The sequence below is a fragment of the Pipistrellus hanaki genome, assembly GCF_964339955.1.
Source record: "Pipistrellus hanaki genome assembly, chromosome: 12".
NCBI lineage: Eukaryota > Metazoa > Chordata > Mammalia > Chiroptera > Vespertilionidae > Pipistrellus > Pipistrellus hanaki.
This window is the reverse complement of record NC_140514.1, coordinates 59,422,226-59,437,565: the sequence shown is the minus strand read 5'-3', so window position 1 is coordinate 59,437,565 and position 15,340 is coordinate 59,422,226. Positions and strand designations below refer to the sequence as shown.

The 15,340-nt window shown below is 46.2% G+C and overlaps 1 protein-coding gene across 1 annotated transcript in view; it reads right to left on the bottom strand.

Moving 5' to 3' along the window:
• Nucleotides 1–15,340, bottom strand: part of SLC9A4 (solute carrier family 9 member A4) — a gene marked incomplete at both ends in the record, with an annotated part of 59,423 nt that overhangs the window by 19,818 nt on the left and 24,265 nt on the right. Inside the window, 5 exons of the mRNA XM_084900499.1 lie at nt 1,501–1,597; nt 9,496–9,657; nt 10,564–10,634; nt 13,858–13,944; nt 14,558–14,760. Coding sequence (XP_084756625.1) covers nt 1,501–1,597; nt 9,496–9,657; nt 10,564–10,634; nt 13,858–13,944; nt 14,558–14,760 — 620 coding nt within the window. The remainder of the gene's footprint in view (nt 1–1,500; nt 1,598–9,495; nt 9,658–10,563; nt 10,635–13,857; nt 13,945–14,557; nt 14,761–15,340) is intronic.

Genomic DNA, 15,340 nt, shown 5'->3' with positions numbered 1-15,340 from the left:
GTGAAGGCTGATCTTTCCCCATGTAATGTGGAGTGCTGCTCAGTGTCCATCCCCACTGCATTCTAAGCACTTCTGCTGCGGCTGTCCCCCTGAGGATCTCCAGGGGTGAGGTCCTCAGCTCCCCAGCAGCTCCCTAACTATTGTAGATGTGCTGAGCGAATGGCTTCAAAGGGAGTAGTCAGAGCGCTCCCAGGGGGACAGACCCCACAGGGCCTGCTGCTTCAGACCCACGAACTAGGATCCTCCAGGTCCAGCCTGTGCTCATCCGGCCCCGCCCTGATGGGACTCCCGACTCCCAAGGTGGCCTCTTCCCAGAGGGGCTGTCATCACTATCCCAGCACCTGTGAGGGCCTGCTGGCCTGTCTCCCAGGCGAGAGGGCTACAGATGTCACCTTCTGTGACAATCCTCAAAACTGCAGATTGCCCACTAGGAACAAAGCAGTCAAATGGCTGTTCTGGTGGCATCTGTAGAGCTCTATTTCCTCTAAGAGAGCAAGAGGACCGTGGGGGAGGTGAGGAGTCACATGACCTAGGAAGGACGGGAAGTTCCACTCTCTCAAAGTAGCAAAAGGGGAGGCAAAAGCCCCCTCGGAGGCTTGGAAGGCCCTCTGTTTATTACCTGTGGTCTCCCATGTGACTTCCCACGCCAGCTGCTTATTTGGGGACCACAAGGAAGGCACAGCTTAGAGGGAAGTGCCGGACACTGGACAGGCTCGCTGATGAAGGAAGGCAGAGGCTCCCGGTAATGACACGGAACAAAGGGAGGTGGGTAGCGAGCCTCCGTTCAGACTGGGCTGGAGACCCAGGACCTCTGTCTCTGTTTCTGGAGCCTTCCCTAAGTTCCACCTTCATCAGCCTGGGGAGGGCTGAGCACAGGCAGCCCACGTTCTTTAAATCGGCAGGTTCTTCAGGATTGAGCGACGGCAGAATGAAAACCAAGGCCCTTGTGAACAACTCGCTTATAATCACCCTCAGACTTGGGAAGTTCCATCGGAACCTCAAACTTACACCCCCATGAGAGGATCAGGTTTGCTGTCCTGGGTCCAAGTCCGAGTCTCCAAGAGCTCAGAACCGGCCTTTCTGGCACTGGGACGATCCCAAGAGCGGGGCCTCCACACACTTTCCCAAACTGAGAAGTCACACGCCCGATCCAGCTCCTCTCAAGGTAGAGGCTTCCAGCGGTCCGGCCAAACCCTCTCAGCCTCTGGAGATCCTTACAGGTGCTCAGCTGCAGGCGGCCACCTCGGGCTGTTCTGTCTGTGGTGGCCGCAGGCCCCACACTTGCCCTCGGGAGGGAGGGCCTGACCCCTGTGGCCAGCCACTGGATTCTCATTTCTTCTCCTGCCACAGACCCAGCTCTGCAGCAGAAACGGAACAATTAGCGCTCTGTTCTCCACACCAAGCAGCGGGCAGTGGTCCAGCAGAGGCTGCTTAGAGCGGTGGCCCAGGGCCGGGGGGGTGGGGGGAGGGAATGGGCTGCTGGAGGACAGTCCTACTCACCCTCTGCCGAACTTGGTACATGTTGCGCGTCAGAAGGTCCCTCATGGACGCCACGTCCTCAGGGGAAAGCCTCTTGGTTCCCGGTGACGGCTGGGCCCTGGGAGCCAGAGGAGAAAGGCAGGCATTGCTTCCCCGCCATGGCAAGGGAGCCTGAAAGTATCACGGGCTCCTGGGAGCTCCAGGAGCTTCTTGTCAGCCCCCCGCTGCTTCCCAAGCCGTGAGAGGGCATCGTAGGTCTGGACTCACACTTTGAAGATATAGTTTCTATGCCTTTTAGTTTTTATGTTGGAAACACAACTCATTTTATTCCCTCATATCTGCTATGATAAGACATGTTTGTAAAATACAAAGTCAATTATTGAAAAATGAGCAATGTAAAAATACTATAAAATGCAAACCAAACCTTTTACTATTCGATTCAACAGCAATAAGACTCCCCAGCCAAGGCTGTTCTTGACCCGCCCTGTGCTTGTCGTGGGCGTGAGCCACGCGTGGGCAGCGCTCTCCACACGCCTCCTTCCCACAGCTCTGAGCTGAGAGCATGACCTTGTTACATGTGCCTTTATGAGTACCTCCACCGAGGGACTGCTCCTTCAGGAATTTTATCTTCAGTTAAAGGACATTGTAAGAAACTGGTATCATATTTTACAAGGAGAATTGGGACGCTTTCATCATGCAAAAGCCAGCCTAGTTCTGAGACACCGGGACTCAGTGAGATTCTAGAAACAGTTGACTGCTCACTGCCTCCGCACAGTCCAGCTCCCACAGTTTCCTTCATCCTGAGTTCCCAGAGAGGGTTCAAAATCCAAGTCATGCTCAGGTCAACCTCAATGCACAATTGTCCTCTGAGGATTACCAAGTCATGGCATCACATTGAGAAATATATCGGATTTCAGTCATTTGAATCTAGGGGAGGTAATTTCTATTACTATTGCAGGAGTAATGTATGTTCACTGCAGAACTTAAGAACTAAAAAGAGAGCACTAAGGAAATTAAACCATCTTTTAATATGATTTCCTCTTATTTTAATACTATTATCTTAACACTTGGTATAATAAAACCTTACAGAGTTTTTCCTTCTTTTTTCTCTCTCTGGCTGCAGCTCTTCTGAATGTGCTAACAGCTGCTTGCAAAGCAAGTCTTAGGGTAATTGATCACAGAGATGAGTAGTTACTAGTTCCCAAACAGACCACTTTTAAACAATTTTCCCAAACATTGGTAGCTATGTATCTATATAAAAACCTAAGCAACTGTTCAACAGGTAGCTATAATGCATACTGACCACCAAGGGGCAGACACTCAAGGCACAGTCATGGAAACATGGAACAGACTGATGAATCTCAGAGGGAAGGGGAGAGGAGGGTGGGAAAAGATTAACCAAAGATCTTATATGCATGCTAGAGGCCCAGTCCATGGATTCCTGCACTGGTGGGGTTCCTCGGCCTGGCCTCAGGGATTGGGCCTAAACTGGCAGTCTAACATCCCCCATGGGGTCCGAGATTGTTAAAGGGCTCCCAAGGGCTCCCAAGGGACCCCACCGGTACACGAATCCATGCACTGGGCCTCTAGTATAGTCATAAATAGCAAGGATGTCCTGCAAGTAATTTTCAATTGGTGAGAGAATTAAAGATGTGACTACTGGCCATCACAGAATGCTAGGGTGGGCTTAGCAATGCTGTCTGCACACTAACTAATGCTCTTTCTACAGAATTGCTGAACCAGAGTCTTCATAGTTTAGTTCTACAATTGTCAACACTATTGATATGCAGTTACCACCCTTGGTGAACTGAACATTATCATAAAGATGTTTCAACTTAACTGTTTAAATGTCCTTCAAGTAAAATATATTCTAATTTAGATACACCCACACATTCCAACAATCTGAACACATGCCTGTATTACGGTGGAAGTAATCTATTGCTAAGCAGAAAGAACAGCTAATCAAACAATTCAATTCTCTGTATGTGTCATAAAACAGCCAAATAGGAAACACCATTGGTAAAGAAAGTTGAAGTTAAACTTTCAGATAGCAGTGGACCTGACCTGGCACACTCCTTGGTGTATAAGTGACCACGTTGGGAAGGGCCAAGTGTAATTATAGGTGCGTTCAGGCTGCCGCTGGAGCTGTGGCACAGGCCCCAGGTCTCCCACTCCTCTCACTCACCCACAGGAAGCTGCAGCCCAAGCTGTGCAGATGAGCTGCTATTGGGGCAGCGACACTGGGAGCTTCCCATATGCCACTCGGTTAGCAGAATCACCCTGAAACACTGACCTCACGAGCACAGGAGAGATACAGTCATTAGAGAAATGAATGTTAATAATCTCTTGGTCAAAAAAAGAAAAATTGTGAACTGAAAGATCTTTGTCATTTCAACCTTCATTCATTATCCATAAAAGAAAGCTCTGTCACCTTAAATAAAAGTTCTATGGAAATTTCATGGCTATTAAAATCAAATGGGCCCTGGCTGGTTTTGCTAGGTGGATAGACCATTGGCCTGTGGACTGAAGGGTCTCGGATTTGATTCTTGTCAAGGGCATGTACCTTGGTTGCAGACTTAGTCCGGGCCCTGGTCAGGGCATGTGCGGGAGGCAACCAATCCATGTCTCTCTCTCTCTCAGATCAATGTTTCTCTCTCTCTTCCCTTTTACTCTCTCTAAAAATAAAACATATCTTTGGGTGAGGATTAACAAACAAACAAAAATTGAATGGGAAAGTATGAAACTAAATGGTATTCAAATAAAATGTTGACATTTCTCCTAACTTTTTAAAATGCCAGAATAATGTAAAAAGATGCTTCAATTCCGAGTAATATAGACATAAAATCTGTTAGATGTTATATTCATGCTATAATATTAATTCCCCCAAATATAATATTATTCCCTGGTTCATGGTAGAAGAATCCATCCTCTTAATAGCTTTATACACGAAATCCCCGGGGAATATGTCAAGATACTGAAGGCCGTGCTCACTGTGCAAACTTTGTGCCCAACAGCCTCCTGGGAGCTGGTGGCGAGGCCTCTCTCCCGTTGCACCATGGGATGGCCCTTAGGAAGGGCCCACGCTGGCCAGCATTCAGAGGAGTGGAGAGTGGGGGGCAGGCCTGACTCCCCCAACAAGGCTCCATTACAGAATGAAAATTGCATGGGGTTTCATTCCAGAGTCTTTGGCATAAGAATGCATAAAGCTAAACATATGCCTGTCAACATGTGATCAAATAAAAAACATTTAAACTATAATAATTTTATACCTCTTATAAATGACATTAAAATTATTTGGGAATTTTAAAATATAACATTTTTAAGTTGTAGAGTTGTAGTTTGCTATGCCTATAAATTTATAAATATTTCAATAGCTCTAAAATATTAACCAAATATTGTTAAAGCTTCCACAGTTTTAATCAACTTGAACCTCTATTCTCTGGTATTTCTAAGAGCTTACTACTTGCTGGTAAATGGGATGCCTCACATTAAAATAATGATCCAAGGACACACTCTCCCTGTTCCAGAGGGCTGTTTGAGGTTCAGGTAAACCAGAGAAAGCCCTGGAGTCCACAGAGTGCAGCGTGCGGGGGACAGCTTCGGGGAGGGGCCCCTGGAGCCACAGTTTGCAGATCTAAGCCTCTTGGGGAAGGATTGCTTAACTTCTAAAGAACACAAGTGCACTGTGCTGTTTCCATTTTACACAGAATAATAAAAAGTGAGCTGAATGCACACGTCTTTTTCCTATTATTGTATGAAGGTTTGTTTATTAAGAAATTAGCTGCTTTGATCTTAGGAGCGGAATTCCTTTTTGCAAGGTGTCTGACATATTTCTGATGAGATCAAATAAATGCAATTTAACTACTGAACTTGAATTAAATATGAGTTTAAAAAGCCTCTCCACCATTTGGGCAATAGATGGAAACATTTGTCTCTCACCTAGAAGGCTTTCTCATCAATCTTGAGTCAAGGTTTTAAACCTGTCTGGAAAAAATAACAACCTTAACAGAAGCTCCCCTGACCCCCCTACCCCCCAATAAAGCTGGCTTAGAATTTCTTCAGGCCAGAAGTGGGGGCAACTGTTTATGCCATGCCATGTAATACAGAGATTCAGGTTAAGCTTTAGCTCAGGGTAGCTGATTGCCATTGAGATAAGCATTCCTAGACCAAGTGCTCGCCTAACCAGTAAGCAGACCACAGGAGGAAGTCCCCGGGCCTAACCTGCCAGAGCCTGTCCAGCCTCCTGCTGTGCAGCGAGTTAGTGAGTTAGTGCCATCCGCCAGTGAGCAGTTCAGAGCCGGGACCCAGGTGAATTGTTCCTCTATACTCGCATAGCTCCCCAGGCTTAGGATTATCAGTGTGTCCTTTGACTTTATTAATATAACCTTCTGTATGAGTGTCATGACCCAACTCCATGAGGGCAGGACTGCGTCTGATTTCACATAGCAGGTGCCTGAGGAGCAGGGCTGGGCCCAAAGAGAGAGGGTGCCCCTCCCTACACTGGCCTCCACACCTCAGCCCAGCAATCAAGCTGATGGGGTTTGAATGCAGTTCATTAGGAAATAAAGGTCAATGCAAAGAATCCATGATGAATGACGTATCAACTTTTAAATAAGGACAGGACCGCTAAACTGAATGTTCTCTCTGCTTCCGGCTCTCACACGGCTCAGCACGGCCCACAGCACACACCTGCTAGTGCTTCCTCCGTCAGCTCCCTAGTGTCCTGGAAGCCGTGCAACGGGCAGCACTGACACAAACTAATCAGCCTCCGAACAGTCCCGCCGACAAAGGGGCAGGCGCTTCCTGCTGACCCGGAGTCACACAAGGCCATGAAGCGGCGAGGTGCTGCCCACCCAGCTGGGTGAGAAGTAACACTCAGATGTGGTGACAATCTTATTAACATCTATTCTTAGCTCTTCTCTCCACGTGAGGATATTAGTAAAGCTCCTGATCCAGTGTCCTTACCAGCTGAGTGGGTCAGGTGGAGGGCTGGTGCTCCTCACATTAAGCAGACGTTCTGCTTAATTTGCTCAAACCAGAATGCATTTCTTAGCAGAAACCTGGGCTTCGGAGGGTGGAGAATCATTCTTGTGGTATGGAAGAGGCTCTTGTTAAATGTTAGGGAGTTAAAACAACTTTAAAAATACTGAATCCAGTTGGCGTGGCTCAGTGGTTGAGCATCAACCTATGAACCAGAGGTTGTGGCTCAATTCCTGGTCAGGGCACATGCCTGGGTTGCAGGCTCGATCCCTAGGATGGGTGTGCAGGAGGCAGCTCATCAATGATTTTCTCTCATCACTGATGTTTCTCTCTCTCCCCACCTCTCCCTTCCTCTCTGAAATCAATGAAAATATATTAAAAATATACTGAGCCAGCTCTTAGGATAATTGGTTTCCTAATGCTCCAATAGAAGCACCACGCCTCCAAGGGAAACGTCTTATAACGCTGCCCCTCCACACACCGCGTCTCCACCAGCCCCCTTCGGCGCCAGACCCACCGGAAGCATGTCCCCCCAATCCTATTCCAAGCTGGTCTCACACGGACTCAAGGCAAATCTCCCAATCTCACACGGGTTTTTTTTTTTTTTCCTTAGACACAATGACAAACAGCTTTCTTTTATAATAGTCCCCCAGCCATCATGCCTCTTGCTAGCCCCACTCATCCCAAATCCAAGTTAGTCCCTCAGAATGCTGACTTCATTCAAGAGAGGAAGGAAAATGACTAGTGGGAGGAACGCAATGGCAGGATTAGAACCAGGTGAATAGGGGTCAGAAGGTAGAGACTTCTAATTAGAAAGAGAAAGAGAAAGTCTTATAAAATATACTAGAATTCTAAATATTCATGGGCAAGAAGGCAACCTTTGCTGGAACGTAGTTTCAGGAATTAGGTGAAACAGGTTGGTCATGGCCAACCTACAAAACAGTTCCTCCCTTTTCCCACCCAACATCACCCTTCAGTAAAGCAACAAGTCAGTGCCCTGGAAGGCCTGGCCTTGAACATCTACATCAGTGTTTGCAGAGGGGAGGGGCTGGGGGCTGGTGAAAAGGTGAAGGATTAAAAAGTACAAATTGGTAGAAACAGAACAGTCACAGGGGTGTAAAGTACAGCACAGGGAATATAGCCAGCAATCTCTCTATACAAAGAGGTAATATGCTAATTGGTTCTAATGGTGTCACAGTAACGACCAATTTGCATACTGACAGACCAGCAGGAGGCTGCTTTTGCAGCAAGGGGAAGGTGGCCAGAGCCCAGCTCCCGGGTCTGAGGAGAGCGCCTGCTAGGAGCCTGGACTGCAAAGAAGGAAGAAGAAGCGGCCACAGGAAGCTCTTCCAATCCTCCTGCATAGACACCCTACCCCAGCCCTCACCCCCAGGGGGATGCACGGACACTCTACCCCAGCCCCGCACCCGCAGGGGGATGCACGGACACCCTACCCAGCCCCGCACCCCTGGGAGGATGGAGAGGCTGACCGGGCAGGGAGAAGACCCAGCCTCGGGGGTAGCTACAGCCCACACCTCTGACTCCCAATCTCTTCCCCACCACCCTGCCAGGGTGCCCACAGCAATAGCACACCAGTGGTGATCTGTCCGCGCCCCTGAGGCACCTGAGGCCCGAGGTCTGTCACTGCTGGGCCCCTCCAGTGGGGCCGGGCACATCTCTCCTCCCTACATCTCCAGACCCCGTGGAGGCAGGACTGAGTGGCCCCCCAGGGTCAGCCCCTCCCCCCCACCCCCCCCACCCCAGAGCAGCAGCGGCATCTCTGCAGCGGAAGCACACTTAGCTGGGGCACAGCTAAACCTGCCCTCTTAGCCCACCTGGCTCACCCCTGGCCTGGCCCCCACCCAGCTCCAGGAGATTGGGACCCAGCCCTGAGCAGGCATAGCTACGAAACAGCCACATACAATTTAAAGAATGGCACCAAGTGGGAAGGTTTGACAGTTACTCCCCTTGGGTCTCGCCGGCCCACTAGTGCCACTCCCCCCAGGCCAGCACCTCCAGGGACAACCACTGCTACAGGGCTGCTGGCCAGAGCCCACCCCTCCGAGGCCTGCAGAACCCTCTGCAAAGCTTCCACAACTACAGTCCCAGGAAACAATCATGCCCTCCTCCACTAATCAGCACCTGCCACCTGCGAGGGTACCTGCGGGCTTAAAAATAACAGTCCCTTCCATTTAGACATCACTTACTGGATGGAACATTTCTAGGTTTATCAGCTCAGAACCTCCTCATGACAACCCAGTGTGGGAGGTGGAGAAGAGATTATAATTCCCATGGCATACGTGTATGTATGTGTTCAGAAATGAAGCTCAGAGAGAAAAAGTGTCAAGCCCAGTGGTTTCCAAGGTGCAGCACATGCCCCATGGGGGGAGGGGATGAGGGCAATTTGATTTTAAGTGGGGGATTTCAATAATGGGTTAACAGTGAATTTTTTGCATTTCTTATGGTTCTAGAGGCCTCATCTACAGTGTATCCTAAATAATAAAAGGCTAATATGCAAATGACTCAATGGTGGAATGACCGGTCACTATAATGTGTGCTGACCACCAGGGGGCAGACACTCAACGCAGTAGCTGCTCCCTGGTGGTCATTGCTCTCCCACAGGGGGAGCACCACTCAACCAGAAGCTGGGCTCATGGCTGGCGAGCACCGCGGTGGTGGTGGGAGCCTCTCCCGCCTCCTTGGCAATGCTAATGATGTCTGACTGATGGCTTAGGCCCCCACGCTGTCAGTCAGACCTCCCCCAGGACTCCTGGGCTGTGAGAGAGTGCAGGCCAGGCTGAGGGAACCCCTTGCCCAGCGCACGAATTTCATGCACCAGGCCTCTAGTATATATTGTATATATATATAATATCTATGCATGGTGTCAGGTGGGTACTTGAAATATCAGGGGTTACTTTATAAAGTATATGATTGTCTAACCACTATGCTGTAAACCTGAAACTATTTAAACTATAATTGAAATTTCCATTTTACATACGGGAAACGAACGTAGATCAGAGCGCAGCCAGCACTTACTGATGGGGCCTGGCGAAGGCTGAGGCGCTCAGCGCCCCGGTCTCCGCCATCTCAAGCGCTTGCTTCATCTCCAGCTTCTTGTACAAGGAAACGATGCTGGATCTCGGCAGGTTCTCTCTGATCAGGATTTTCCGTAAATATTTATGATCAAACTTTTTAAACCTAAAAATGAAAACCAACATTGTGGAAACGTTTACTTTCTGTGCATGTTATGTAACTGCATTTTTCCTTAAACAAATTACTACTAACTTTAGTCTGAGAAACTCTAGGGCAGTGCCTGGAATTCATAGCCGCTGAACACACTTTTAAAAAAGTGTCTAATAGTAGAACTAATGCATTTTTTGAAATAAAGGAAAAATCAATGAAACAAAAGGAAGGGACAAGCCATCAGGCCAAAAAGTGTGCATAAGTGGGGAGCAGGGCCAGCCTCGCTCAGCCCCAATTGTAAAGAAGAAACGAGGGGCTGGGCTTCGGAGCAGGAGTTTCACTCTGACAGCTAGTAGCACAGCGGCTGTCCTACAGCCACCCGGGCCCTCCACCCAAACCTGGTCAGTTCCAATGCCTGCGGGTGCCGTCCTCCTGCCCCTTGTGTGGAGGCCACCGGAGGGGGGAGAGCCATGGCGGAGAGCCTGCTCTGGTCGCTCTTGGGCTGGCATCACCGTGAGCCTCTGCAGGCTCCTCAGGCTGCTCTGCACGCTGTTGCTCGGAGCTGCCAGTTTGGAGCAGGAGTGCAAACACTCTGAGGACTCACAACCTCTACCTCTAGCCCCACTTTCCCTCTTAAACCGGAGACTGAATTTCAAAAAGGGCGTTGCCGTACGTTGGAGACACCTTACAGAGACAGTTACGTATTTAATGCCACACGTTGCTCCCGACATTGTTACTGCTGACACTCCGGGCGGCCCTCTGAGGGCCGTCTATCCCCTGCTTCCTGTCCGGCCGGCTCCCACCCCTTCGTCTTTCTGGCCCCCTCCTCTAGACTCCTCCCAGGGTACGCCCAGCTTCAGGGTAACCTTTGGAGTTCCACGCCATCAACATCCTTTCTAGAGGGGGACCCTGTCTCCTTACTTGTCTCGCACTTGGTAGTGGCTCCATTGCCCACACACATCTTCAATTCCCGCCTTCAAGTGGTCCATCAGCTGCCAAACCAAATGCAAGAAAACGATTGCTGGTGCAGGTTAACGCTAAGACACAGGGACGCTGCTGCCCCCTGGCACACAGGAGGCCTGATTCCTCTGAGCTTAGCCTCTCCTCTCACTCTGTTCACGCCACTGCATGTGTCATTCCTTCCATAGTGACCTAACTTCATTCAGGACTGAAAGACTGCTGAACAAAGCTCATTAATGATGCACATAACTTGCAATGAAAACAGGTTACCTGCCATTTCATTTGAATCATTTTTTCTAGGGTGGTCGAGGAAATACTATTGAAATATTATTGAAATCACATGGATATAAAGCCTAATAAACAATTGTTACTTTTAATTTCATTGCAAAAGAAAAGATAATGATATCCAATTTATGCAGTTTCTAAAATATAATACTGCAGATATTTATTATAAAAACATATGACAATAAAATTTACCTATGTCTCTATTCTTTTATCTGACATTTTGTCTCAGTATTTACATTTCATCACCCAAGCCAATTATACTACATTTGATTTATAAAAATTGTTCATAGGAATTTAGGGAGTAAGGATAATCTCTTAGAAATTTATAAATTAGTCTTGATATAATTTAAATTTATATTTTGGCTTCTAAAATTTTTTTGCAAAATAGATTAAAATACTAAATTAATTCTGAAATATTTAATTGATGGATATCCTATTAATAATTATAACTTTTTTAAGAAAACAAATAAGAAGGAAATACCCAATTTCTAATGTCTTAGCTATATAATACAAAGGAAATATCCAATTTCTATTGTCTTAGATTATATATTAGAAATTTATATAATCTCTAATTTCTCAAAATAATAAGCAGAGGGGATAAAGAAATAAAAATTTTTAATTAGATTAAATCATTACTTATTTTAAAATACTCCTTATCCTCATCTATTGAATATTCTTTAATGAATTCGAAAATTTTTATTTTGGGTTTTCTTCAGTTTAATTGCTTTATTTTCTCAGGTGACTTTGGCCATGAAATTCAGGGCTAATTTTGAATGATTTCAGCAGTTTCTCCAGCTTTAACATCATGAATTCACGAGGATGAAAGAAACCTAAAAATTACCTGAGCCAATCATCCCCTCAGAGCTCCGACCTCTTGTACAATGTCTGTGCCACATGTTCCCAGTCATGGCGCGCACACCCCCTTAAGCTTTGGGTGTGTCATGTTAGAAACAGGTGAGAGTGCTCTTTATTAGCGGAGCCGAAGGCTCTCTCACTATATCTTCCATACCTCCATTCTCATTTCTATTCCCTGGAGCCACATAGAATAATACCCCATTCATGATTGTATAGAACTTCAATAAAATTAACAGGTAGAAGCCATGCTCAACTTCACCTCCTCTTTGTCAGACATGGCTATTTTCACTGAACTCCGCACGGAGACATTTGTGGGGGCAGTAGAATCCTTCACCCCTTTCTAATCAACGTCAGGAAGAGCAGGGGACCAGGTGCCACTGGAACAAGGGCTTTAGAACCAAGTAGGACAACTCTCTACATTAGTCACAGTGAAAGTTCTCTGAAGGGTCAGGTTATCTAGGCAAGTCCCCAGTCGTTGCTAACACCATCTCGCTATTGTAGCGAAGGCATTTTGCAGGTATGATTAAAGTCCAGAGCCAGCTACTTATGTAAAGGAGAACACTCCAGAAAATGTGGACAGGCCTGATTTGGTCAGTTGCAAGGCCTGAAGAGCAGAGCTGAGGTTGCCACTTGAGCACAGAGGCTGAGTCTCATGCCCAGGGTAATCATGGGGGTGTTTACTATGGAAGAGGAAGGCAGAAGAGTCAGTATTGGAGTGACACAGAGTTTCCCAGCTTTAGAACTTAATGACCTATTCATAGATTTCGGACATGTCTAGCCAGTCCCCACAGTAGACAAGCCAATTCCTTGTAACAAAGGTCTTAATATATATATCTCCTACTGCTTCTGCTTTTCTCCTCAGAAACACCACCAGCTTGGACCAAAAGGGAGAGAGAAAAGACAAAATAAAGAAGGCTTTGAGATCCCCGAAACTCTACAGGCAAGAAACAGGCTGATCAAATTAATGAGCTCCCAACAGGCCACCTTGGATGAAAAAAGGAGTATGACTCAGAGGGTGGAGTTTAAAACCAAGAAGACAGAACAAAGAATCACAGAAGATTGTTCTCAGGCTTTGAAACCAAATAGTTTTCCCAGGTGAACTGAGAGAGATGCTTGGGATGGGCGACTCCTTTTTTCCTTCCATCTCTCCTCCCTTTTGAAAATGATTATCTACAGCTGCTATCCTGTGACTTGCCCACCAATGTGTTTTGGAAGAAGATAACTTACTTCTACTTCTTGAGTGTCACAGATGCAGAACTGGAGAGGAGTTTGGCCTCAGGATGGATTATACCTGGGCTCCATCCACGCCTGATTTAGACAAATGTGATGATCATCCTTGGGACTTTTAAACTGATAAGATCTAGATAAGATTTTTGGTCTTTGAGTTAAAATAATGTATTGAAACTTTTAGGATGTTGGGATAGAGCTAATGTATTTTGCGTGTGGAATAGACATGAACCTTTGGAGGGCAGAGGACAGACTGGTAGGCAGAATAATGGTCTCCAAAGATGCCGTGTCTCAATCCCCAGAGCCTGTGAACACACTACTACATATGCAGAGATGAATTAAGAGCAGATGGACTTAGGGTTTCCAGTAAGTTGATTTTAAGATAGAATATCCTAAGTTATCCACATGGCCCAATATAATCATAAAAGTCTCTAATATGGAAGGGAAGGCAGCAGAGTCAGTGTTGGAGGGACACAGCATGAGAAAGACCGGCCTGGCCACCACTCGCTGCGAAGAGGAAGGGGTCCAGGAAGCCAACGAATGCCAGCAGCTTCTAGAAGCTGGATGAGGCAAGGAAATAAGCTCTTCCCTAAAACCTCCAGAAAGGAATGCAGCCCCAAAACATCTTGATTTTAGCCCACCGAGAGCCATTTTGAATTTCTGACTTCTGGAAATATAAGATAATTACTGTGCTATTTTTAAACCACTGAGTTTGTAGTGACTTCTCACAACAGTGATAGGGAGTTAGTATGTCACTCTTGGTAGAGCTGAGAGGAAAGAAGCTATGTCTGGGGAATACACACACGTTTCATCAAAGCCCTAGGTTACTCTCAGGCGGCAAGTGGAACGCATTTCACTAACTTACTAATTTTGACAGAATTAACTTACACGGATGTGAAGCTCTTCATTGATGGATTCTTTTTTATTGGTTTTTTTAACATCCAGATATCTGACCAGAGGGCCAATTGTGATTCCCTAGAGCATAAGTAAGAAAATAAAGGGTTTTGTTATAGTGAAGATTGTCATAATAGAGAACAAGTCTATTAATGCAGCTTCTAGAACTCCCAATTTTTATGTCTTTGTTTTTTACTAGCTTCTATTGGCTAAATGCTTCACTCTTTGGTTATTATTTAATTCTTTTAAATTATGTAATAAAATAGGCATTATGTCACTATTTTTAAAGCAGGAGTTTAGTTTCCTCCCTTAAAATAACCTCTTACTAGTTTGCTGAAAAGTAGCTCGAGCTAAAATAGAAATTTGTGCTGTTGAGTATTAATTGGAATATCATTTTAAGCAACACATCATAGAGTAGCTATAATTCACCTGTTACCCAGGAATATTTTGATGAATATTTTACTGGTTAAAAACCAACATATTTTAGAGGTTGAAGGATAGCACAAACATGATTTATAAATATGTGGGAATTTAGTTTGGATATATTATATAATTTCTAAAAATAAACAGACAATATAGAGATAGAAAATCATGTCTGAGAATCAAATAAAGTGTACTTTTTTGGTATTACAGTAATTTAATGCATAATCCTGAAAGAATCTACTTATTTCAAATAGGAATAAAACTTACCAACCTGAATAAATACAGTGAAATATATAACCACTAACGTAGCAGTGACGAACATGTTCTTCCGAGGAAAAAGAGACATGGGCAGCAGAAATGCCAGCGAGAAGCTGCCCGCTCCACGGACGCCGCTGTAGAAGATGATGCACTGGTCCTTGGCGGAGAAGGGGAAGGTCCGGAAGCGGTTACTGACGTAGAAGAGAGCAAACACGCCTGCAGAGGGGGGTGTTGACAGGGTCGTGAGTGCCTGGAGGTGCAATGAGAGAACCACGTCCTGCGCGGGCCTTCAGAGCTGGCACCTCATTTCTTCCACCCGTGACGCCCGTCCGAACAGCAGTGCTCCGGTCAGGCGCTTCCTCGAGTCCTCTGAGTGTGTGCACTTACTGTCATACATTTTGATACTTTCTGATATGAGATGTGACCTAGACATTCTAATTTATGCTCATGGTTTTGCTCTGCCTTTCAAAACAAGATAAAACCAAAGCATTGTCTGGGGAATAAAACATTTCTATCATCTCATGTTCTCACTGAGTAACCAAAGGAGGTGTGTAATTTTCAGTGTAAAAGGAATCTCCTTCTTTGTGACTGTGGTCTCTACAGGGTGAGCACATCTTTTGTGGTTGGTTTGGTTCTTCTCGAGATTCTATGCAAACAAAAAGGATGCTGGCAAGAATTCAAGAGAAGGGTTCTTGCTGTAAGTGAGGGTGAAGGGCGGGAGAGCTTATTTAAAACAGAGGTCCTTTCTACCACATTGATTTTCCATCTCCAGCAGGCGACCCACGTAACCTACTGC